The following is a 24,304-nucleotide window of genomic DNA, read 5'->3' as shown; positions in this document are numbered from 1 at the left end:
GGTGTGTGTTTATCAAGGAGGAGGAGGAGGAAATTCCATGCTCCCACTCTCTGTTTACAGCTTTCTCCGCTTCTGCCTCCAACTCCTGCTTACAAGGCTCAAACTCTGTCCGATGGGCTTGGACCTGGAGCTCTATTTGCAGTTGTGCCAGACGCACCTTGATCAAAGTCTCCTCGTTAAAATCCTGAAGAACAAAGGGACTTAAAAGAGAAGGTGAAGCATTTGTGTTCAACAGGCCTTCCTCATCCACCATCAACACAGCAGGTTTCAATTGGTCATCAGCAACTTTATCAGGAGAATTTAACAGGCATGTTGAACCAGTAGTAACTAACCATGGTTAGCAACCTGTCATCCCCTAGTTTCTTGACCACAGAATTTGAATCTGTATTCACTTCCTTGTCATTTCCCCTTTGCATTTTTCTTCCCCGGAAGACGATGAATGGATTGATAGATGGATTTTCTTGCCCCAATTTATATCCCCCAAGCCGTTTTAATTCAACAGACCAAGACAGTTTGTGTTTTCTTCGTCATTGACCGGTCTTCTGTTTCATCATTCAACATATGTTGTTCAAGGGACTTAAATATTAAATTGCTTATTGATATTACAGCTCACTGTTGAAGTCCATTGATGGAAGATCTGTCCTAATAACCCTCCCTGCAGTTTTTATGACTCTCTGGAGAGCCTTCCTCTCTGCCTGGGTGGCATTTCCATACCACAGTGATGCCAGTGGTGAGGATACTCTCCAGCTGTCCTCTGTAGGCTTGAGTGAGGGGGGCGAGTGCTCCCTCCTGCCTTCCCGAGCAACCTGATGAAATAAAGCCACTGCTGGGCCTTTTCCACTGTGGCTGTGGTGTTTACAGTCTGGCTCAGGGTCGATGTCAACTTGTGGCTGTCAGCTCTATCCACTTCAGTCCCATTGATGTAGAGAGGCTGCAGAGACTGCATGTGTTTTCTAAAGTCTACTATTATTTCACATGCTTCGTCTACGTTGAGGATGAGGTCATTTTCCTCTCCGTAGACGTGTTTTTGTCCAAGTCCCTGTACGCAGACTCGTACTCACCCTTTATGAGGCCCAAGATGGTCCTGTCATCGGTGTCCGTGATGATGACAGTGTTGCACAGGGTGGAGACACAGTCATGGGTGTGCAGGGTGAAGAGTTCAGCGCTGAGACAGCAGCCCTGTGGCCACCCTGTGCTGATTGTGAGTTAAGAGGAGACTGTACCTCCCATCCTCACCACCTGTGGTCTGTCTGCGAGGAAGTCCAAAATCCAGTTCAACTCGGGAGCCCTGGGTCAATCGGCTTTCCTGGTCTGATGGTATCAAAGGCAGAACTATCATCCAGGAAAAAGCATTCTGGCATAGGTTCTGCTGCTGTCCAGGTTTTGAAGGTAGAGGACCGACGCTGCAGAGTATATTCTGTCTGTAGATTTAGTTTCCCTACATGCAGATCTTTTACCTCTTATCTGACTCTGGTTTGGAAAGATACATAGGATTTCTAGAAGCACCGTCTCCTAAAAGCTTTATTATACTATGTGACTCCTGTTTTAGCAAAACATAGCCAACGCTCAGCCTGAGTGTCTCCATCAGGCCTCTCTGCAGTACAGTATGTGTGAGATTTTTAGCTTTTAGTCTTAAAGCTGTGGATAATCACAAAGCTACTTTTATTTGCGGATGACCTTGAAAACTTAGCTACAGACTTAACAGCCCTGCCACACTGATGTCACTAACGGCTTTCTAAAGCGCTATGTCAGCTATTTACATGTATTCAAATTCTCTCTTTATCATTTCTCTCAAAATTGGCCTCCGCATTAGTTCAGCAAGAAGAAATGAATAACTTCTTTTGCAAAAGGCAAAAGAGGTGAGTCACGTTGAGAAATGAATTCTAGACAAGTTGGGGCTTCACTCAGAAACACAAGCGCTCCAGGGTCCTGTTCACGTTCCACATCAAAACTTTATTTCGAGAAGATAGCTATCCCTGTGATAAAATGAGGAGGTATTATTTATACACAAAATAAGCCAGATTGTTTTTTCCATCATCCAGAAATGCAACCAGGCTTTTCAGTGAAAATTCATCTTTATTGATACCTTACATGAATTATCAATGACAGAAACCTGGCAAAAAAATATAGATATAAAACCACCCCTTCTGATGAAGTGCTACAAGAGCCAGCTACGGGTGCGTTGCCATTTTCTCTGTCTTACACACCCTCAGATTTCCTAAATTATTTCAACTTATAAAACAGAGGGTGTTGATAAGTTGGCCCTGGATTCATTTCTGTGTCGGCCTGCTTGACTGTTACGCCACAAAATTAGACTAGGAGGTGCTGGAGACAATGGACGAGGATTTGAACAGAACAGCTTGCAGCTCAGTGTGGAATTAAAGAAGGCATTTCCGCCAAATAGAAGGATGGAGGAATTTCTGACGGGCTGCTCAGTCTGCTGCTCTGAGAGACCTCTGCTGGGCGAGTAGGCAAATTGTTGTCCTTAGTCGTCAGCTGACTTCTGGTTCCTTTCATTAAAGCGTGTGTAACCACACAGGAAACGCTGAAACAGTGGCCAGAAGTCTTGGCCTCAGGATAACCTTCCAGTAGTATAAACTGTTGTTGGTCAGTATCGGCATGTTTTGCGATTAATGAAATCCATCTATATATTTCCTATTGACATATATATTTTACACGTATGAAATAAAATCCTTTAAATAGCTTTAATTGAACAATAAAAACAGAACACAAAAAAAATCCATTAAAATGATGGGCCATTTCACTGCATGTTGCGTCACCCTGGCACATTTTCAGCATCTGAGGAGCTTGAGGCAGAGAAATAAGACTACTGATGTACATTTTCTCTAATTGTGGTCATTTATTGGATTTAAAAACATCTGATTTTCAGAGGAGAGCTACGGCACAAGAGGCCATCAAATACATCTCTTTAACGAGAAACCGGCTAAGGGACCTGGGAGCTTTAGTTCGAAACAAAATGGAATCGCCTCTTTTGGCGTCAACTGACTCAGCAGCCGCACAAATTCCTCCATAAACCACCATGGATTTTGTACAAGTGGGTTGGACCTGGACAGCATGTCAGTACATAGAAAAATAAATACAGTTTGCTAAAGTGAGGGCAAAATTCTTTTATCAGTGATTGTACCATTAAAAATCATGTTTAAAAAAAAAAAAAAAAAAAAAAATTATGTTTTAAAGAGGCTTTTCATCTCTTTACATTAGATTGAGTTTCTCATAGTTCAAGGAAGGAATACACAGAATAACTTTACAGAAATTACTACCTAAAAATATACAAGCACAGACACAAACATGAGGAGTAAAGCCAACGAAATGATTAATCGGAAAACCAAACAGCGCCGTGTAATCAGTATAAGAATCTTTACATGTAGCTCCTTGGTCTGCAGCTTTCTTTATTGTAATTAAAAACTTTTCTCGGAAGCTTAAGTTAATACAAAATTCTTTTTCTTATTTTACAATCCTGTCAAAACTGTTTTTTTTTCCTTTTAAAATATGTTTTTTGAGTAGCAAATTTGAGAAGTTTTCTGTCACTATATTCTCTGAAGAGAGGAACCCCAAGTTAAAGAGATTTCAAGACAAAGCAAACAGTTCTGCCATGAGGAGACAATAGATGGAGATTTCGTGGGGAGGAAAACGGGCTTCCGGTGTGCTGCTTTGGACTCGCATCAAACAAGATGGAGTGCGGTAGTGAAAACACGGGCCCTTGTTCTCCCCAACCTGTCTTGGCACTGAAGCCAGTGAGCCTGATAACAGCGTGATGTCTGACACGGATGGATGACATATAAAGCAGAGGCTTACATCAGTTATTACCATCACAATAAGAATGATCTAACAGCAATACTTACACATTAATATACTGCAGGTCTCAGATGTTTTACACTTCTTACATTATCAATAATAATAGAAAAGGGGAAAAAAAATAAAATTAAAATAAAAATAAAAATACACCGTCAACTCCATAAGAAAAATAGATTGCCGTTAATAGTGGAAAACAGTGCAAAGAATATTCTGGGGAGTTTTGTTTGCTCGTCTATTTTTACAAATAGTTTCACAAAAAACAAAACAAAAAAAACAAGTCTAAAACATAGAAAATAAAAACACACTTCTGTGACGTCTGGTGCTCTGGTCCAGACATGCTGCGTACCACCAGCTCTCCAGTACCTCAATGTTTTATGCCGCAGGTGTATGTTACACTGTGAGTGCACTGTACTGTGTGTGTGTGTGTGTGTGTGTGTGTGTGTGTGTGTGTGCATATCAGTGTAAGTGTGTGTGTGTGTGTGTGTGTGTGTAAGATTTAGCGTAGTGGTTCTCAACTCCGGTCCTCAAGCTCCGGCACTGTACAGGTTTTTGTTCCAACCAGGTCCTACAAAAACAAATAATTGAGTTTTTAAAAACCGAACGTTGAATTTTATAACTAAAAGTGCACACAGTTTGTTTTTTTTTTGTTTTTTTGCAGCCTGCAAAAAAAATTACATTTAATAAAGGCTAAGCATTTCTTCCCTTTGACATGAGCACAACAGAAACAGTGAGGTGCGTTGTCAAGGAAAACGCACGGCTGAGAGACCCGAGGTTGGAACAAGAACCCACTGACATGATCGCAATGGCGGGCACTCGGACAACAGGACACACCAGCTTTGGCACAAATGCGGCGGCGAGCGGCGGCGGGGGGGTGCACGCGTCATCACAACCTTAAGGAGGACTGACGAGAGCCAAAGTGACAAAGGGCAGAGGCTGAGCACCACTGTGCAACATTGTGCGGTAGCAAAAGTCTGATTCTTCTGAACTTCCCTTCATGTGAAAGCGACAAGCTTTATCGTGTCTTTCACTGACCGTTGTGATTTTATAGAAACTAAACAAAAAGGAAAAAAAATGTCTTCAACACAAGTGCCCTAGGCAGCCCTCCCTTATTCCTCCTGCTAATGCGTTGGCTCAGGTGGATCCCAGTGGGTTTTGAGTTTAGCATTTTTTAAATAGCAACTTGCTGGGACCTCAGCGTTCTACTGGGAGGACTGGGAGTCATTCTTGCTCTCCTGACTGGAGGGAGCCTTGTTGTTCCAGGGCGAGTGTGCCCCCAGTGCTGGCGAGCTGTTGAAACTGTCCTCATCATCCAGGCCATTCGCCCCATCGTACTGCGTGTTCTCCAGCCGCGTGATCAGACGCTCGTCCTCGTCACCAAACTCCCCTCCCATCAGTGTGGGCTCTCCCACCATCATCACATCCTAAAGGGGACAGCAAGGGCCGGTACACATTATCCCCGTAATACAGGGGGTGCGCGGAATGTCTGGATGCACGGACGAGCTGTTAAGTGTAGATTATGTCATCTTGGCACGTGACCTAAGTGCAATCCAACTGGGTTTAATTGGAAATGTTACAAATCAATTTTAGTGGAATGCATTATAATTGGTACAATGCCCAGTTTGGGGGACTAATGAACCTCAAGAACTAAAATATGAAGTTATTAGCGTCCTCTAATCCTGAATCCAATCACAACAAGACAAAGTGCTGCCAGGGCCTCTACCCTGATTGCTGAGTACTCCATGTGGCCCTGACACCCTGCCCTTGTTCCAAGAACCAGGGTCAAGGGGCCCTCCCTACTGGCCAGCAGTGGGCGTCCCTGATCCTCGAGTGCTGCATCACGACGGGGGTTTTCATTCCACCTCGGGTCTCGTTCAGTCAATCAAGCAACCAAGTGAGTAAAGACAGCAGTGCTGTGTGAATCATGTGCTCTGATAGAATCAGGGGTAACTAAGACTAAGTTAAGAAAGAAAACCAAACTGCCCCAATGATATCAGAGCAAAATAGAAACTTCCTCATGCCCACAAAATATATTAAGCACTATTCGGAGACTGAGGTCTCTCGTATCTCCTCTACACCCATTAATCTGTGGCCCCAGAGGACCAGGGACTGCCCATCACTGTAACACATGAGGGGTCTACTAACTGTATCAACTCACCCTGCTTACAGTTACAGAACTGAACCCTTATCCCAACCCCACCTCCTGGAGCCCTGGTAAACTATCCCCATCCTCACCAGCTGGTAGACCTACATCTGAACACACTGACAACCCCACCTCTCACCCACCACACCACCCACTACACAGTCAGCTTTCTAACTCCTTTGCCCTCATTTCCAACCCTTCAATGCTCTTTCTTACTCTCCACCGCTTTGCTCAGCCGCACTGGGGCGGTGCAGATAGAGGTCAGGTTGAAGCAAAGCTTACAGGTACCTGGTTGGAGAGTGAAAAGCTGTTGGCTGGACTCTTCTTTTTGCTGTTGCTGTTGTTATTGCTGCCACCGCCGGAGCTCACGGTGCTTCCACCAGACACCTTTCTTTTCCGCCGCTTGTTTGGAGCTTGCCTGGCTGGCTCAGCTACACACAGAAAGAGCAGAACAAGTTCAGTGCTCAAGCATTTGGATCTATGGTTTCAAGATCATCTGCAAATAAAAGTAGCCATCATGCAGCTGCACCTATGATAGTTTGCCATTAACCACAGCTTTAAAACTAGAAGTTAAGCTTGGCCATAAATGTCGTTTTAGGGTTACCTGGAGGTGCGACCATCCTTTGCCACTTTTGGAAAAGGCATGTCTTCAGACAGTCTCTGGGGCTCAGACTATAAGTCTTATGTCTGGACATCAACTCTTGCATCGGCTCCAATATCACACATAGCTAAAGAACGGATGAAGAGAGAAGCCGAAGAGGTCAGAATGAATGTTAGCAACTTGTTTTAATGTCTGCAGTTGAGGTTATTTCAGTGAAAAAAATTTAAAAGAAGAAGAATGCAATTAGAAAAAGAGGCTTACACGGAGGTAGTTGAGCGTGGAGTTGGAAAGCCCACATCTGGTGATGTTTTTAGCCAGCTGATCGAGCATCTGCGGATCCTGTGATTGGGTTAAAAAGTGAGATGAATACTTATGTGTACCGTGTGTTCATTGGTGTAAGTGTTCAGTTTCTCTGAAACTCACATGCATAGCCAAAATGCTCCTGGGTAGGACTTCTCTGTGTTGTCTGATGCTGAAGTGCCACGTCTTGATCCTCATCATGTCATCAAACATGAACTCTAGGTACAGACGGCCTTCAACGCACACCTAATCCACAGGAAAGAGATGAAAAGGTGAAGGTTAACAGGTCAATAGATCATGGAGGGAGGATGCCTGTTTCCTAGCAGCCTTGACATAAACATGGGTAACTTTACCTGTGTGAACATGGGTTTGCCATTCTGGGTGACCATGGTGCATTGGTCGCAGTCGAGGGACACAAAGTTACTGTGGAAAGACTCCTTTGGATGCTTCAGCACATAGAACAGCTCAGTGGCGCCTCCTTCAAAGATACTTCTGAAGTATCGAGGAATCAGTGTCCTGCCAATGGCTGCAAACAAAATGGCAAAATTAAACTTTCATCGTCTAGAAAGACGAAGTTGAGTGGCAACAACAGGAAACAGGATGTCCATAAACGCATTGAGAGTGCACAAAAGCAACAAAAGATTCTCTCTCACTGTATCGTTTGGGACCGTCTTCCAGGCAGAAAGTGATGGTGAGCATGGCATCATCCTCAAAGAATTCTGTGGTGAAGGCATCCCACCAGAGATTGTCACAGTCCTGAAAGCAGAGGCAGAAACAATACTCGGTTTTCTGAACTAAGGAAATCTACAAGAGGAACTAACCGATGGACTAAAGTAGATAGATGTTTACAGGGAAGAGTGGGTGTAATTCAACCCGGAGAGAGTTGAGGAAGCTAAATAGAACAACATACATCAAAAAACACCTCGAATATACCCACATCTACAACCTTTCGACTCTTCCTCTGAGCCGTCTCGTTAACAGAATACGTGCATGTCTACATGTTTTGAAGGAAAATTTAATCATGACAAACTGTCATAAAAATCATGGCTTGTAGCAGCTATGCTGTTGTGCGATTAAGCATACAACAGTTGGCACTCTAATTAAGTTTCAGCCAGGTTGACTAGGCAATCCTATTACAAGTTGAATGCAAATTAAATCAGTGTGCGCTTCGGCTTAATTTCCCAACCAAATCCTGCGCATGTTTAGCTACACATAAACAGCTGGTGGAGTTGGGGGGAGGTGCTAACTGACAACATGGCTACAGGAAGTTTTCCAAGGAGCTGCAGAACGTGGCAGTACAGATCATGAGCCCAATTAAGATGAAACGCTGATCTAGTGGTTTTCTACATCTTAAAAGTTTTACACCGTGTACATTAAGAAACCCGCTCTCACCTCCGTCCAGTTCTGTAATCTTTTATTCAGCTCATATATCCTGTAGTCTGTCTGGTTCCCGTACGGCGTAGGTCTCCTGAAACAGAAGATTGGGCGGGGGAGGAGAATCGAGACTAAGCTTTAACGAAAGGCAACGGTGCAAATGTTACGCTTAAAATCTAAACACAAACGGGACAGAAAACAATATAAACAGCTTCTGGCTTAGAGCAAATTACAACTACTGTTCTCACCCCATTCCAGGCTCCATGTAAGAGGGCGGGTACATGGGTGTGGGCCTAGAGAAAACATAAATCAATAAATAAATAAGATTTTTGCAAACAGCTTTTTAAAAGATCATATTTGCGCCAACAAAGAAACACTTCAGCTAATCAACCATAAAATAAATAGGGAAGAATAGCGGGGGGGAAGTAACTACAATGAATAAATTCAACAACCAGAAGGTATAAGTGAAAAAGCTCCTTCTTCCATATTTCCTATTATCACTACCGTCGGGCATTTTTGCCATTTTGCTATAAAACGTACAAGATATAAGCTCACGAAACATCAAATCAATCCGATATGTCGCCAAAAAAACCCCGCATCCGAGTCACTAAAACTAATAACGTGACTAAAACTCACAGCTTTCAGTGAGCCTGATAAATGCTTAGTTGCTAAAACAGGCGTCAGGAGTTTCCTGCATTTTCTTCCCCGTTTTTTTTATTTTCCTTTTGAGGGTACGACCGAGACCTACCCCACATCTCTGTCCAGCATAGCGCCCGGGTGGAAGGGGGGAAAGCTGCCGCCGTTGGGGGGCTCCTTGGGAGAGTACAGCTTGAATGACTTTGACGAACAGCCTGCACACGAGCAGAGGAAGAGTAGGGGAAAAAAAAGAGCAGAGAATTAAAAGAGATTTAGATTACTTTGGATTTAGCTCATTCAAATCACAGCATTATCAAAGTAATCTAATGTTGGATGATTTGGTTGAGATTTGCTGAAATAAAAGCTTGCTGCCAAAACAATTTCCTGCTGCTTTCATTATCTAATGCATCTTCAATCTGCTAAATGGACAAGAAAACAAATCATCATGAGGGCAAAAAAAAAAAAAAAAAAAAAAAACAAGAAGTGGCAATACTTATTAGCCTGCAGACAGCTGAGGAAACAATCAGCGAAATGGGTGGGCCCAAGGAAAGAGGGTCTTCTTGCACCATTACAAGCAACCTTCATTTCTGCATACAGCCCCATGTGATCCCAAACATGCCCCTCTGCACTGTGCAAGTCTCCCCCTCTCTGTCGGCCTCCCCTACCCATCCCCCAACTCCCTACCCTGGCTGTCGTTAACCCCTGTCCACCCGCAGTCATGTTCAAACAGTTTGTGGCGCAGAAAAATCGTTTGCGTTTACATCTGCTCCACGAGCGCCCAAAACAAATGGATGACACAACACGTCATACAGTTATGTCTAACCGAGCAGGCAGTGACAGATTGAGATGATCTAAAAAGAATAATAAAAAATAATAAAAAAAAACATAACCATCCTTCAAGCTGCATTTTTACACACATACAGGAAAACATAAGCCAAAGTGAGTTTGTTTATGAGGGGGCAAAGAAAGATGTTGGCAATGCCCGGGTCACAGAAAACTAGCCATGTTTACACGCGCTCAGGCTGCTTAGGCCTTCTCCACAGACACCTGACAGGCAGCGCAATGGTGATTTGAGCAGTCGGTCACTGTTGGCAAATGAAAGCGGGACTGTACCTAATTAAAACCAGCAGGGGGAGAGACAGCCCGGACATGGGCAGCTCTAATGCAGGACCAAACCCAACAAGGGATGGGATATCAACACTTTCTCATGGCTTTTTTCAGGGAAAAGCACCCCCGCAGGGAGACTGCTCCACAATTGGGTGGTGGGAAAAAAGGCAGGGCAGACCCAGATTAGAAGGAGAGGAGAAATGGCCCGTTCTCCTTCACAACTCGGGTTCTTGAGCAAATATCACTCCTCCCTCATTTACTTTCAACACTCTCTTCCATTCTTTCAGCAGACCCAAGCGAGTCGTGGCAGGTCATCTTCTCTTCATCATTATGAGAGTGAACCTGTGCAGGGACACCCAACAATGGTTCTCTGTATGTTACATCTGACCTGTGCCCACCCACCCAAACACCCCCCAGCCATTAGCCCCCAGACTGCATTCAACCCAACCTATCTGTCTTTGTTCAGTCTGATGTTGATCTTCATTGTTGTGCACAGAAATTCCACAGCAACGAATCTCTCTCTTTCTTCTCAACCTATTAAAACACAACGTTTGATCTCAGGTACAGAAAATATAGCAAATCATTTCAAGATGCAACAACTGCACAAATACCCTAAAGAGAAAGAAAAGCTGACACGGATTATTTCCCCGTTGAAGCAAACTCCAGCACACACCTTGAAAAGGGATCCCGAGAACCACAGCAAAACCATCGACAAAAAAAAAAACCTGGTCATCTGTCAACCTTACCCAAACACAAGCTTTTCATGAAAGACAGAGAAGCATCGTGTGTTTAAGTCTCCGTGACAAAGAGAGGTGAATTGTTGCAGCCTTTGGGTATCTTCTAACAGATCATCAGAGCCCATGATGGATACCGACTCTCACAAAGGTTAACTCTCCATAATGAGACCGTGGTGCAGTTTAGTCCTCATTGCAAACAATGAAGCTGCATCCAGAAGATTGCTCACAGCCAATAAAACATCCAAAGCTATGTGCAAAGACTTGCAGCACACTCGCACTCCAGCTCGCTGGACTTGTGTCATTTCATGCTCTGTGAGTATTTGCGGTCCCCATTTAAAAAAAAAAAAAAAGCTGAAGCATTCAGTTTACCAGCCGGGACGAGGCGAAAACTAACTGCAGGGCCGCTCTCATTAACGTTACCGTTTGCAGAGGATGGATGCCATTGCTAAGCTATTAACGCACTAGCTGAATGACCATCATCAAAACTGTCCACCTCGAACACGAAGTGGCAGTCAACGAGCAGTTTCGGCTGGTTAATTATGAACCAGCGGCACTGCTGAAGTAGCGTGGCTGTGAGTTTAAGTTACCTGCGGAGAAACGTGTCGTTCAACACCGAGCCGAGGTGTTTCTAGACAGCTAGCCTCGCTGCTAGCCGGAGCGGCTGGATGGGGGAAGCTCCAGCGCCCACCGCTGATTATTCACTCCCAAGATCCGAAACAAGGCGGCAAGCGGCTGAAAGTGAGACACTGCCACTAGTTCCCCCGGTTCCGGTCGACTTGCAAGCTCAATTTGTGTGCTTTAAAAGTCATTTGGCAGGAGGACGGTGGTACCTTAGTTCTAATACTACAGGACCCTTTGTTCCTGCCAGCCGAGACGCGAACAGACGAAGGCCCCGCCTCCTCCAGGCTCCTCCGCCCATCCCGACTCTCAGACCCGGACAAAAACAGGGCTCCCTCCCTCAAAGGGCCCCCCAATTTGTTTCGTCTGGGATTCATCAGTGCACCAGTGGCCCCCCCAGCGTGGTACAAGGTGGGTCCCCTTTGAGGGTAACAACCCTCGCACAGAATAAATCTCACTTCGATTGTGGCCTGTAACTAAGTAATTCTAATGAAGTAGGCTACTGCACATACCAACACATCCAGCATACTTTTAGTTTGCTTGAGTCTAGTCCCTGTACTTGACTTTATACTCACATCCCACCTAATCTTAAAGCAAAACGTTGCACTGTTATCTCGCAGCTTTGTTCCCCCTTTCAAAGCAAGAACTGTGCACACAAAACATGCGTCAAACTCATATAACATGTGTGTCAGAGAACTAAACTAGTCTACAAGACAGTTTCTGCATGTAAATCTGAAAAGAGAAGTCAATTATTCAGTGGACAAAAGTATTTCAAGTTGGCTATTTTGATCGTAGAGCACATGTGACAGCATTTTCCACTAGATTTGCTGTGTTACTCTTATAAAACATTCCATTGCAGAGTGGATAAGGTAATCAATTTGTTATTAAAATCTGTAATCCATAATCAAACTCAAACATTGGTTGATGTCCTATGCAAGCTGGTTCAAACAGAGCTCCACATAAACCAACCGCATTACATGTTTAAGTACACTTCATGAATGATATTTACATGCTTTTAGTCAACTAACCGTTTCCGGGCAGGGCTTTTACTTATGACGTTAACTCTCAGGAGGGGTGTTAGTGACCTTCCTGTACCCACATAAAGAGTGTGAATACTTCTCCCATCACTGTTACACAGCATTACACCCTTTGTCAGCTTGTTCCACTGCTTAATTGATCTGTTTTCGCAAATGGTTGAAACTAAACGGTTCCATGCTGCCATCACTGCACAGCTGTTTCAAAGTGAAGTATTAATATATGAGCAGGAAAAACAAACAAAAAGTAGGTCGCCTTGACCTTTAAGTCACTGTATGACCCATAAGTAAAAGTTGAACTGGAAACATTAAGAAATATTTGACAAAAAAAAAAAAAAATGCGATAGGATTAAAAAAAGATAATAATCCTTCATATCCTAGACTCCAAACCCCCCCCCCCCCCCCGCGACCTGACCGACGGATTCAGCGGGTATAGAAAATGGATGGATGGATGGATGGATGGATGGATGGATGGATGGACGGTTTCATATCCTAAAACCCAAGGGGGAAGAATCAAAAAGTCTGTTTTACCATTCAGAAAATCTATGATAATGACTATTTATCTGAATAAGTAATTTAACTCAAGCCAACCTTGCAAAGGCTTATTTAAGATGATTGACTTGGCTGATGCCTCACATCCTTCAGACCACAGCTCTGAGCCCTTCTTAGCCTCAAATTATGTAAGGGTTTTATAACCTGCAGCCTCACTTTCAATCAATATCTGCTCTAATGTTTACAAGCAATATAGTTTGAGGCCGGAGAATCTTTTGTGGTCTCAAAGTGCATTTAAAGCTCATTTGTTGAGGCTTTAATTTGAGCTGCCAGTCAGCTTGTGGAAATTGTACAAACCAGGTATGCAGCTGAGAGAAGTGAGGCAATGCATTTCATGTGGTAAACACATCTGACCTACAACAATCACTCTCACGGAAAAAAGCCCACATCAAGCGTACAGCAGAGTTGAAAGCTTTATGCAAATTAGATAGCTTGGCGATTTTGGGATTGAAAAGCGATAATATGTAACATAGAGGTATAATTTTGAACTTGTGATAAGGGATGACTACAGCTAATAAATGAAAAGAGAAAATGATGGAAATACGTCTGTGCTTCATTTATGCTGCAACCAGGGAACTGTGCAGAAAATGATACCTTAAGTGTTGTCAATAAGTACTTTCATTAGCTCATGACCAGTTCATGTGTTGTTGCAACCCACCTGAGGAAATCCAGATCAGAGAAAGTTGGCCTCACTAATGCTGCCAGGGAAACTGCCCAGAGCCATGAATTACAACCCTGGCAGAAAAGACACATGACCTATACCCACAATATCCTGTTCAGGTTTTACTGCCAGCTAAGAACTACCAGTAAATAATCCTTTAAAAATCAACACTATAAGACATTTTTACTGACAAGCAGGAACTTTTGCACTTACTGCGCAGTATAATTAGTATCACGTGTTTGTTGTTTCATGTTGGCAAGGAATGCCATGAAACATCAGAGTGATCTGTCTGCCACGTGTAAACAATGTTTTTAACTAACCCCTTGACCTACTCATTTGTGGCTTGGTCATTTTTTAATACCGTGCAACAAGGACTTTATGATGCATCCTGTATTAATTTCTGCACGTGATCATCAAAACCTTTATCATATGAAATATACCCTTATTATTAGATCATTCATACAACTGCTCAGCTGAAGGTTTTTGAATAAAATAAATGAATAAATGCCTTTCGCATTAGGCCTAAATGTAGACTTTCCTGAATCCAACTGTCACCTCTATTTACTCGGACTATGTTCAACGCTGATGGTCTGTCCAAAGGATAGGTGTGGAAGTACGGTGTCTCCCTCTGCTGGCACCTACTGAAAATGTCTTCCTGGTGCCTCAGGGCAGAAACCAATAGGACACAATGGAATTATTTAGATTCATCGTGGAGTTTATACTGTTTTACAAGTAACATTATTCTCAATTAAAATGAATCTAACCTTCCCATATCTTTCCAAAGGAGCACTGCACACTGGATATGCGTCCACAAAACTGATAAAGTTGGATCAAATCAACGTGTTGTTCATTTGGCAATATGGGATATTGCATGGCACCACTGTGGGAGTGTTTGACTCCTATTTCATCTATATTCAGTAAGAGTCACATGAAGTACATTTACAGAGTACCTCGCAAGTATAGGGCTGGCAGGCAGGGATATTTTTGTCACAGGAAAACCGGTCTGGTACCACACTCGATCTGATGTATCCTTTTGTATTTATAGATTATTTGCCTCAAAAGCACCTTCCATGGACTATTTTATGCAGCGGTGGACTGCATAGCTTTCATAACCAGCTGCTATTCATCACTTATGCAAAACAATAATGCTGTCCCCAAAATAATAAAAATAGATTTGATTTTTGATTACTTGGCTGATTACTTAAATTAAACTAACAAAACTAACACGGTTTGACAGCTGTTACACTGGAAGAAAGCGACCTGTCATCAATCTCTTGTTGTGTGTACACAGGCCTTGAAAACCAAAGGCCTCAGAGAGGCGGCGTCTTTACACAAACTTTTGACAAGGAGAGGGAAACAGTACCGGGGAAATCTGAAGCAAGTGCTGGTTAACAGGATGTTCGGATTCCTGTTGCTGCTTTTCCATACGCCACAGCAAAGACACAAACCTTGTCAGGGAAACGGTCGTGTCAACTGACTGGTAGTGATAGCAACAAGGCACCAGACAGGACTAACACAACTGTGCACGCAGAGGATGATACTGTGGCTCAGCGAGAGGAAGCTAAATAGCATGTGCTCAAGATAAATCAAAAGATAAAGAAAGAAAAACAGCGAGAATTTGAACGTCAGTGTGAAGACTGGAAGTGTGGACACTTGAAATGAGAAATGTCACGAATCCACTTTCACACGGAATAAGTCAATTCTTTCACAACAAAGAGGATTGATGCGGACAGATAGGTAGATAGATAGATATTTGATTGAGCTTAAATTGCAGGTTTCGGGCGGCGAATTCCAAGAATGAAACAGAATTTCGATTGTCTCTCTGTTTGTGCTGATGTCTAAAGAATTAAACAGTGTGCCCTGAAAAAAGAAATCCGCTACTATAATGCGTCTTTACAAAAAGAGAAAAAAATCAACCAAAAAGGAATTTAAGCAGGCTTTTTGCAGTATTGCACAGCTTTTGGTGATTTTAATGTCTCCTTTTCAACTGAACAGCAAAGAAGCTGGCTGTGATGATGATGTTCTTCAGTCACTATATGGAGCCGCTGTCCGATGTATTATTAATGAAACTGTGTCACAGGACTTGATCACATCTCAAACACAAAAAGTCAAGTCTATTCAAGTCTTTATGCTCTGACTTGACCTGTTTAAGGTGACGCTTCCTTCATTTTAGACAAACATGAACATTTGCCTCGATTTGCATGTACATTAGATTCATCGTTGACGTCGGCCAGCAGGTTGTTGGGTTGTGTGTTGCATTGAAGACTTCTCCCGAGTTAAAATCTTGAGAGAACATTTGCACCAACAGTACACAGGTGGCTTCTTTTGTTGTCAGGACAATTCCTTTTCACTCTGAGGCCAGCTGCTATCGCCAGCTCAGTCCCAAGCCTGCTGACATGTTTTAAAGACTGCAGTTTGGGCATCTCTCACAAATACAGGTATGTCTTGATAGAAATCCTTTCCTTTCCTTGTCGGGCTTTTAGTTTTTGTCACTGTCCTCCCTCCCCTCCCCTTGGCTGTGTAGCCCATGCCAGCTTTCTTTTGCCATCCTTTCGGCCTGCAGCAGATGTGACATCACTAAAGCTCGGCGCCACTCTGCAACCCCCCTTCTCATTTCTCTGACTCCCCAGCATCTCTGTCTCCCACGCATTCTTTCTTTCTCTCTGCCTCTGCACACACAGCCATTTTGATCTAGCAAACAAGATCTGTTAGACTCACTGGGGTAGACAGAGAGGGGGATAAAGAGGAAGAAAAGAGGTGAAAAATTAAGGAAACCTTAGAGAGGCAAAGGCTTTTAGTGCAGCGAGCTAAAGCTGGGGCAGCGGCATTGTTGTGTAACACTAATCAAAAAAAGCCCTAGCTGTTTGGCTGCCATCTTGCTTTAAGTCACTTTTCTCCAATAAGGAACCATGTGACTTTCTGCATGAGGTAACGCTGCCTCTGCAAAAAGCAATGAGGAATGAGGGAGTGAAAGAAGGGTGAAAAAGAAAGAGGGGAAGAGAGTGAGATGAAGGAGGGGTTAGAGTGAAACAGAGAGTGGTGAGCAAAGGGGAGCACATGCTTGAGTGGAGTGGGGGTATCTTCAGCTCAGAGGCAATCTATTTTTACCATTTAGCCTGAACAAAGGACGTGATTGGTTCCACTGTGTTATGACAAAACTCCTTCATGCAAGGAACAAAGCCTTAAAAAGGCTGATTCACAGGAAAGTCACAACAATGGCAGGATGTCCAAGAACAAGACAGACAGGAGCAGCCTGTTCTTTATTAGGGCTTATACACAGAGAGTTTGTTTTTACAATCAGATTCACTCATATAAATATATAGAGAGAGGATCTTGCATCCACCATCATGCAAAAATGTAAAGTCTGCAAGTTTAATGATTTACAGCACTTCTGTTCTGTTAGTATCTGTGAGATCTACCAGTCTAAACTTGTTCCAGCAGGCTCTCCGTGAAGGTGGATGTGTGCGCAACGGCAGGAGCATGCTCAGCATTCGCGTGAAAGCATGTGTAAGCCTGTGATCCTTTGAATGTTGGTGCACCACTTGCACATGGCAGATCTCTCTGGTGGACTTTGTTCTCTGAACATCCCTCAAAAACATGTGGAGGTCATTAAAAGTTTCTTTTCCACAGTGAAGTCTGTCAATAGAGTGGCTGTAATACTGGAAAACTGCATTAAAGAGTGAGGAGGAAGCTGAATGGGAAAGAGGAGGAAAGATATATAAAGAGGACATCAAGGACAGGCTTGATATTATTCCATCTGATAGCCAATCGCCAATGAATCATTGTGCCCCCATTAAAATGATACTGACACCCTAATTCAATCTGCCCTCTCTGAGATCCCCCAGAGCAGATGCTACGATTCAATTTCTGTCTGATACTCGCTCCCTTGTGCTACACGGAGCCTGTCCCCTGGCACTGTAAGCTTTTCCTCGTCAACAAGGCAACCAACTCTGTAGCCTGCTTGCTCTCAGTGGGTTACCGTCAAAGATAAATTGCTCCAAAGTCAAAAAAGGATCAAACACTCCACTGGAAGTGAGCAGATTATAAGATCAGCTTGATAAAAACTGTCAAAACATTTTGCTTGCCAAAGACTAACATGTGCAGACAGACACAGACTGCGCTAGATATCCTTCCTTTTGCAATAATACTGTAGCATAAGTGCAGAGTGTTGAAACTAAATACCTGTAAGATTCAGTCAAATGTTAATAACCTTTAATCAAAGCTCAAGACATTAAGGTTTGGATTACAGGAAAAGCCACGCTTGGTATATGAATGAAAACATGCAGAAATTTGAACAGCACACTCACACTTACAAACAACAGCTTAAGTAACTTAACGCCAAGCAAGTTCCACTCTGAGTTAAATCTTAAGCACCCTCATTAAAGGTTTAAACTCATCAAGGGAGACACGCTTTAACCTATTGAGCAGCATGTAAATTACAACTTTTTTCTGAACCATGGCACAGTCATGACAAACAATATCCGTACAGTGGTTTCCCACAACTCTTCTAGACATGAAAGACTTCCAAATAGTCAAGACGGCCCGAAGTGGCCAGATTAAGCTGAGAAAAAGTAAAAAGAGTCAGCAAATGAAGTGCTTATCGATATTTCGGTGTCTCTGTATGTGGTAAAACTCCAAGAGCCATTGATCTGCTGCACAGCAAGCTAGCGTGACTGAGAGGATCGGCTGAACAACTCAAGCCTACAGGCTCAGTCTATAACCTTGTTTTAGGACAAGCATGGAGAGTGTGACATGGCTTTAGCAACACTCGTACTAACAAACTCACACAGCTTGATGATGGCCCAAGGGGGCTTTGCAGCACTTTTACATAAGTCATCTTTCTGACAGCACCGCTGAACACAGAGACAGAGGAGGAGAAAAGGGTAAAGACTCACCGGGACAAGCACAACCTCCAACAGACATCTTCTCACATGTTGGGCTCTTCTCTGAACGAAACAGCTGCACTCAGTCCACTCACTGCTCGCATGGGCTAACTCTGAGGAAAACACACAGACAGAGGGGTGGAGAGATAAGAGGGAGTGGTACAAAGCAGGCCATGTACAACATAACCACACTCCTCTCTCTGTCAGAGGCAGGAAGTTGGCAGCGGTGCTGTAGCTGCATCATTAATAGACATATTGCAACACGAGTGGGAGGGAAAATGAGAGAGGAGTGAAATAGGAAGAAAGAGCCTCAGCAGTATGGGAGACCGGTTTAAGTAATATGGATCGGAGTGTGTGTGTGTGTTTGTGTGTGTGTGAAATGGAGAATGCAGGAGGGAGGCAATTAGAGCAAAGGAGAGGAAAAAGAGAAAATGCACAAGATGTGTGTGCTTGTGTGGCAGTGATGCATCGTCTATTTTTGCCCTGTGCTGCTGTGGGAGATAAACATACTCAGTAGGAGCCCAGAGGCAGCGGGTCATTACTGCCAAGCAAACACACACATGCTCTCACACACACACACACACCCCATGCCTTTTATATGACAGATTCACATCGCTCTTACTTGTCTCCCTCTCCTTTCTGTTTTTCTGCTGCAAAGAGAACACTGGTGTTAATCACTACAGACAGTATCGATTAAAAATGCAAAGCCCTCCTGGAGCGCAGGGACACCGGACACCCATGGGAGGCAGGAAGAGTACACGCTATGTGCACGTGTTCACAACCAACAGGGGCTGCACGTCTGCAGAGTCTGGCTCGGCTACAGATGTCAGACTAGCAGCTCCGGGATTTTATCTCTATTTATAACCCTAATTTTTCTTTATAATCTCACCTCTCTCTGTCAATTAGATTTCCCCACCTTGTTGATATTACCTCAACCGCTCTGCAGGTTGATGCAGCTCTGTGTGATTGAGTTTAATTTCCTTTCACCCCACCACCACTTCTGTGGTCTCACTTCCTGTTCATCCCATAACTTCTCTTGGCTCAAGGGTGCTTGTTCTCCAAACCAATAATCTCACAATCTCACACCTCACTACACAAACACACAAGTACAACACTAACTCCCATGATCTGGATGTCTTTGTTGCTCTGATCCAGTCAGATGAACAATACACTCTTGTATCTCTGTGTTATTGTGACTGAATGTAAGAAATAGCAAAAAGACTAAATATTCTGACACAGTATCAGTAATTTCTAAGTGGTTCTTATTTTTCAGGGGGTATCAACATATGGTACATGGAAAGGCAGTGTGGAAGCGCACAGAAAATAAGATTTTATCCACAAAGAAAACCATGTGTGAAGTCATTGTGCTTAACACAAAACACTAATGCAGCTCTGACATGAAAATCTCCTGCTTGATATCATGTTGGTCCCCTTTATTAGAAAAAAGCTCAGACCAGCTGTAGATCCGTTGCATTCGGTGGGTTGTTTGCGTTCGGGGTTTGGTAAATCTGGCTATTTCCCGTGGATAAAATTGGAATTGGGGCGTAAACAAGTTAGTATATTTATTGTGTTCCTCCAGCTGTTCCTGAGGAGTTTTTGCAGCATGGTGGTGCTCATTCTTCTGCTCAGGGAAGCCGCTGGCAGTGGTGGTGTGCCTAATCTGCAGTAATGTTTAGGCAGCCGAGTGCCGTGACGCAGTGCACGTTTTCTAACACAAAACAACGATGGTCAATGTCAATCATTTAATTTCTTCTGCAATTTACCTTCCTTGCTTCTGGCACTTATGGTTTAACTACAGCACTGGCGATGCAAGTGATATTTTGTCCAGATGTGGCCCAAAGCTCCAAAGAAAATGTAGATTTGGGCCATGACTGGTGGACATAAGACTGAGCTTAGGAGTCAACACAGTCATTCAAGGCCAGATCTGGGCCTTATATGGGCAAAAAAAAAAAAATTATTTGTGATCTGGGCTGCTGCATCTTGAGGACATTGAAACTGGGGCAAGCAGGCAGAGAAGTTCAAACATTTGCAATTAGAATAGTTAGATCAAAACTGATGAATAAATGGTTGAAGTAGATCACAGAAGTTTCGGCCTCTGCTCAGCTGTTTGGTGTACTCTGCTGCATACTGTGCTGAGAGTATTGTAAACAGTGGAGTCAGAGCCGCCCTGCTGGATAAAATGTGTAAACTACCCCAAGCGTCTTCACTCTTCATCGTCTCTTAAAGAGAAGAAGGTTGCCATGAACTCCAACATCAATATATCTGATCTACATCAGGCTGTCACTTCTGCAAAAAAAAAAAACGAAAGTAGAGTGAAATGTCTGAAATGGTGAAAAGTATAGAAGTGAACTAACTGTTGGAATTAATTAAAACTCCTGGATCAGTGATCTTAATCATGGAAGTTGATGCAATCCATTTGAGATTTTTCATGTGATTAATGTCACCTGGTTTTCAATTTGATGGAAATGAACGTGTGTATGTGGAACACAAAATTGTTTCAACTATGTGGCAGATTATGTCAAAATGAAGGGGTGGAGGGGAAAAAAAAGATTGCAACAACTGGTCTATTATATCTGTGTATTCCAGAGCCCCCCGAGTGAGTCAAAGCTCAGTTTAACAAACCTCACATCCCCGTTTTCTGTCACTCGCAATATACAAACAATATACAAACAAAAGACAAAAAAGACATTTCTGCCGAAATGAAAGCTGACAGGCACTTTCCCCACACACCAGCACACTGGCAGAGGCATCACAGTTAAATGTCACACACGGTGTCAGACACTGCTGTCAGCACCAAGACAAAATGAACAACCCCCGGGCCTCCTCTTCTTCTCCCCTGTTTTCATTTCCCCATCACAGACACACACCTTTTTGTCTCTTTGGTCTGTGAGTACTTTCATCTCTCTGTGATGTTTTGTATTTTTGTGCACCTACCAAGGTGCTATGTGTAGGTTTAACATTTGGAAATTCTATTATTGCATGAAAGAAGATATGAGAGACAGAGAGACCTCCCCAATGCTGTTAGGGGGAAAAGAGAGCGTGAAAGAAGAGATAAAGGCAGTGTGTGTGGATCAGATTTAGGAAATGGCCTCTGTTTCCATGCGTGTTTAGTCTTTGAAGCTGAGCACTTCAGTGCTAACTGCACTGTTGGGCATGCTCTTTCAATCCTCTCTCACTCTCGCTCTCCTACTCTTACAGATACAGAGATTGCTGCTCTGTCAACACATCCACACAATGCTCAAAAAGCTCTCAGAGAATAATGAAGTTCCCCCTCCGTTCGCCTCCTCTCCACTGTGGGAACACGCAGCAGCAGCAGCTCAATAACACAATGTGACAGACAGCAAAGTGCCTCCACACAGACACACTGACTACTTGGCTTAGTGAGGCATACATCCCCTCTCATTGCATAGTCCTTATATAGCACTCAAACACTTGTTCACATGCACTGACAACCTTGTATGTTCATAAATTTTTCAACAAGATCTTTAAAAAGGCTCCTGGTGGTATTCTTGATACCCTATGTGAGTTAATGACATCAACGCTTTCCTCTCAGTCTTTTGTTTTGCAGATGTTGTCCTCTCCTCCTGTTCAGTCCCTCCACACTCTCTGACACGCAAACATTCTCCAATATCCTCCACATTAGCGCTTACCTTTGTCTTCCTCTGTCTTCTCTCCCCACGCTCGCTGGAAAAAAGTCCGCACAGGTCAGCCACGCAGAGGAAACCAAGCGGGTCCAGCAGAGAGAGCAAGACTGTGATGAGCAGATGCAGATAGGAGACACGGGTGGAGGGGGGAGATCGAGCAGTGTACAAATTGGATGATGAGTAGGAAGGAAGGAGGAAAGGAAGGAAGGAAAGAGGAGGTGGATGGGAAAGTAGGGGGCGGAGGTTGGAGGGGGGGGGGGGGGTTGGGGCAGCTCTCAGCTGCACTGGTATGAATATGACGCAGAGGCAGCAGCCAGAGCCACTTCTCCTCTCGCCTCAGCCCTCCATACCAACAGAGAGAGAGGATTGAGGGGGGGAGAATGGGAGAGAAGGAGAGGGCACTGTATCCATGGCAACGGCAGAGCAGCGGTAGGTAGCAGTTTGGGAGAGTGCTGGGGCACAGTGGTGCTCCTCTCTTTCTCTGTTACACTCACACACAGACAGGCTCCTGAGTCTCACGGCGCCCACAGATGTACAGTACACAGCCTGTGACACGAGAAATATGAGCGGCACAGATTCATTAGGACATGGCTGATAATGAGAACCAGACCGTCTGGGCCTGTTATGAGTCGAGAAACTCTGAGGAGGAGGCTGCAAGGAAGCACAAGTCTATTATATTATAAATGTAAAAAGAACACTAAGCAGCTGGCAGCATCACGCAATGCAGAAAAACAGCTTTTGTGTGAAGAGTTGATCCTAATCACAGAGATTACTTTAATTCCTCTCCCCGCATTAAGTGCAGGACAAGGACAATGTGAAGCGCTGCAAATGGGATGGTTTCACGAGACCATTCTGGTGCTTTGCAGAAGATAAACAACGTTTATAGACTGTGCCTCTGCCTGCTGATCAGTGTAATGGGTGAAAATCAGCAATATAAACATCCCAATCTTCTGGTGGTAAAGAGGAAAGACAACAATGAGGCATTCAAAGCCTCAGCAAATATGCAAAGCTGGCTGGTAACTGCTAATTAATTGTTCAGCTTTATTTACACACTACAAAATATACTGCACACAAACACCAAGTTAGCTGATTGATGACCTAGTGTATCTGCTATTTTTACATTTAAATTAATCGTATTGTTGGAGTAATTATTTCTCTCTTTTTCCCCCCTTGACTGTCATTATAAGCCTTCATTATGCGTTGTTATTACTGCTGGCAGGAATTACCTCATGGGCATCTCAGGGTTACATCTTAGCTGAAGAAGCCTCATACTGATCATACTATGTTGTTTCTACATGATGCCATGCAGAGGATGGTCAGCACCGTCCTCCATGTTCATCACTCCTGGTCCCACAATCAGGCCGAGGGGCTCCAGAACAGTCCCCAGCACAGAGCCAACTTTCACGGAGGCTTTCTCAAAGCTCACCATAACACGTGCATTAGCGTGTGGAAAGAATTTAAGTGGTGGTGGGACATTACCTCAGCTTTTGTGATCATGATACATCAGAGAATAAAATACAAATGTAGAACACGGACTGATAAAGTGGTGTTCCACAACAGGCAACCACAGAATTAATAATGTGTGCTGGTGGCCGCTATGTGGGTTGGCTCACCTCTAATCCATTTCTACCTGTGGGACAGAGGGAATTGCTTATGGCTTAATCTAAGGCATGCAATGAGATATGCATCAGCTCCTGGTTTTGTATTTGACCCGGTTTAATCTTCTCTACCACCAGTTTTCTTCTCACTTGTCACACCTTTCTTTCATGTATTAGTTCACACAACAAAAAGACATCAGCTTTATCTAATTCATATCTGCTCTGAGGGGAAACGATTTGTCTTTCCAGCGTGACGTTTGGTTAGTCACCAGTGAGCGATGTTCTTATTGTGGTAATCCTTTGCGCAAATTTCATTTTGGATTTGGCTTACTCGAGAGAGTATGTGGTTTATTAATAGATCAAAACCAGCAACTTTTCCCTGGTACTAGATTGTAAAATTTTAAAGACAGCCTATGTATATTTGACAGAACAACAAACAAAATGTACAAATACAGACATACAATGTATGGAAAAAAGATGGTTATCAAGCTGAATCTTTAAGTCTGCATCTACCCATATTTTGGTTCTGATATTTAACTAATAAATGCTGTATGTTGTCTATGGGGAGCATATGTGTGCATTTGTATCTCTTTTTTATCTGAA

The 24,304-nt window shown here is 43.5% G+C and overlaps 1 protein-coding gene across 3 annotated transcripts; it reads right to left on the bottom strand.

Annotated features, from left to right (window-relative positions):
* Nucleotides 1–2,056: 2,056 nt before the first annotated feature.
* On the bottom strand, nucleotides 2,057–22,351 carry ldb1a (LIM domain binding 1a). Of its 3 annotated transcripts, none has more exons than XM_075478242.1 (12): nucleotides 22,110–22,344; nucleotides 18,472–18,572; nucleotides 8,980–9,082; nucleotides 8,480–8,524; nucleotides 8,250–8,325; nucleotides 7,511–7,613; nucleotides 7,211–7,383; nucleotides 6,981–7,103; nucleotides 6,819–6,896; nucleotides 6,561–6,684; nucleotides 6,245–6,387; nucleotides 2,057–4,381 (listed from the first exon to the last, which is right to left on the bottom strand). In XM_075478242.1, the coding sequence occupies exons 2-12, from the start codon at nucleotides 18,497–18,499 to the stop codon at nucleotides 4,328–4,330; spliced, it is 1,050 nt and encodes a 349-aa protein (XP_075334357.1). In that variant the 5' UTR covers nucleotides 18,500–18,572; nucleotides 22,110–22,344; the 3' UTR covers nucleotides 2,057–4,327. The 3 variants fall into 3 exon arrangements, with proteins under 3 accessions (XP_075334357.1, XP_075334356.1, XP_075334355.1); XM_075478240.1 differs by lacking the exon at nucleotides 2,057–4,381 and adding an exon at nucleotides 4,391–5,237 and having other exon boundaries at nucleotides 22,110–22,351; XM_075478241.1 differs by lacking the exons at nucleotides 2,057–4,381; nucleotides 18,472–18,572; nucleotides 22,110–22,344 and adding exons at nucleotides 4,390–5,237; nucleotides 11,299–11,601.
* Nucleotides 22,352–24,304: the final 1,953 nt, after the last annotated feature.

This window comes from Odontesthes bonariensis, chromosome 2 (assembly GCF_027942865.1).
Source record: "Odontesthes bonariensis isolate fOdoBon6 chromosome 2, fOdoBon6.hap1, whole genome shotgun sequence".
Taxonomy (NCBI): Eukaryota; Metazoa; Chordata; class Actinopteri; order Atheriniformes; family Atherinopsidae; genus Odontesthes; species Odontesthes bonariensis.
Note: the sequence above shows the minus strand (reverse complement) of the source record. Positions and strands in the feature narration are given on the sequence as shown.

Bases quoted from the DNA above. Each gene is read 5' to 3' on its own strand.
- ldb1a (XM_075478240.1), bottom strand. From the start codon at position 18,499: ATGTCTGTTGGAGGTTGTGCTTGTCCCG. The intron at 7,614-8,249 runs GTGAGAGCGGGT...CTCTGCTTTCAG, and splicing joins GATTACAGAACTGGACGGAG to GACTGTGACAATCTCTGGTG. The intron at 6,685-6,818 runs GTAAGCCTCTTT...TCCGTTCTTTAG, and splicing joins CCACGCTCAACTACCTCCGT to CTATGTGTGATATTGGAGCC.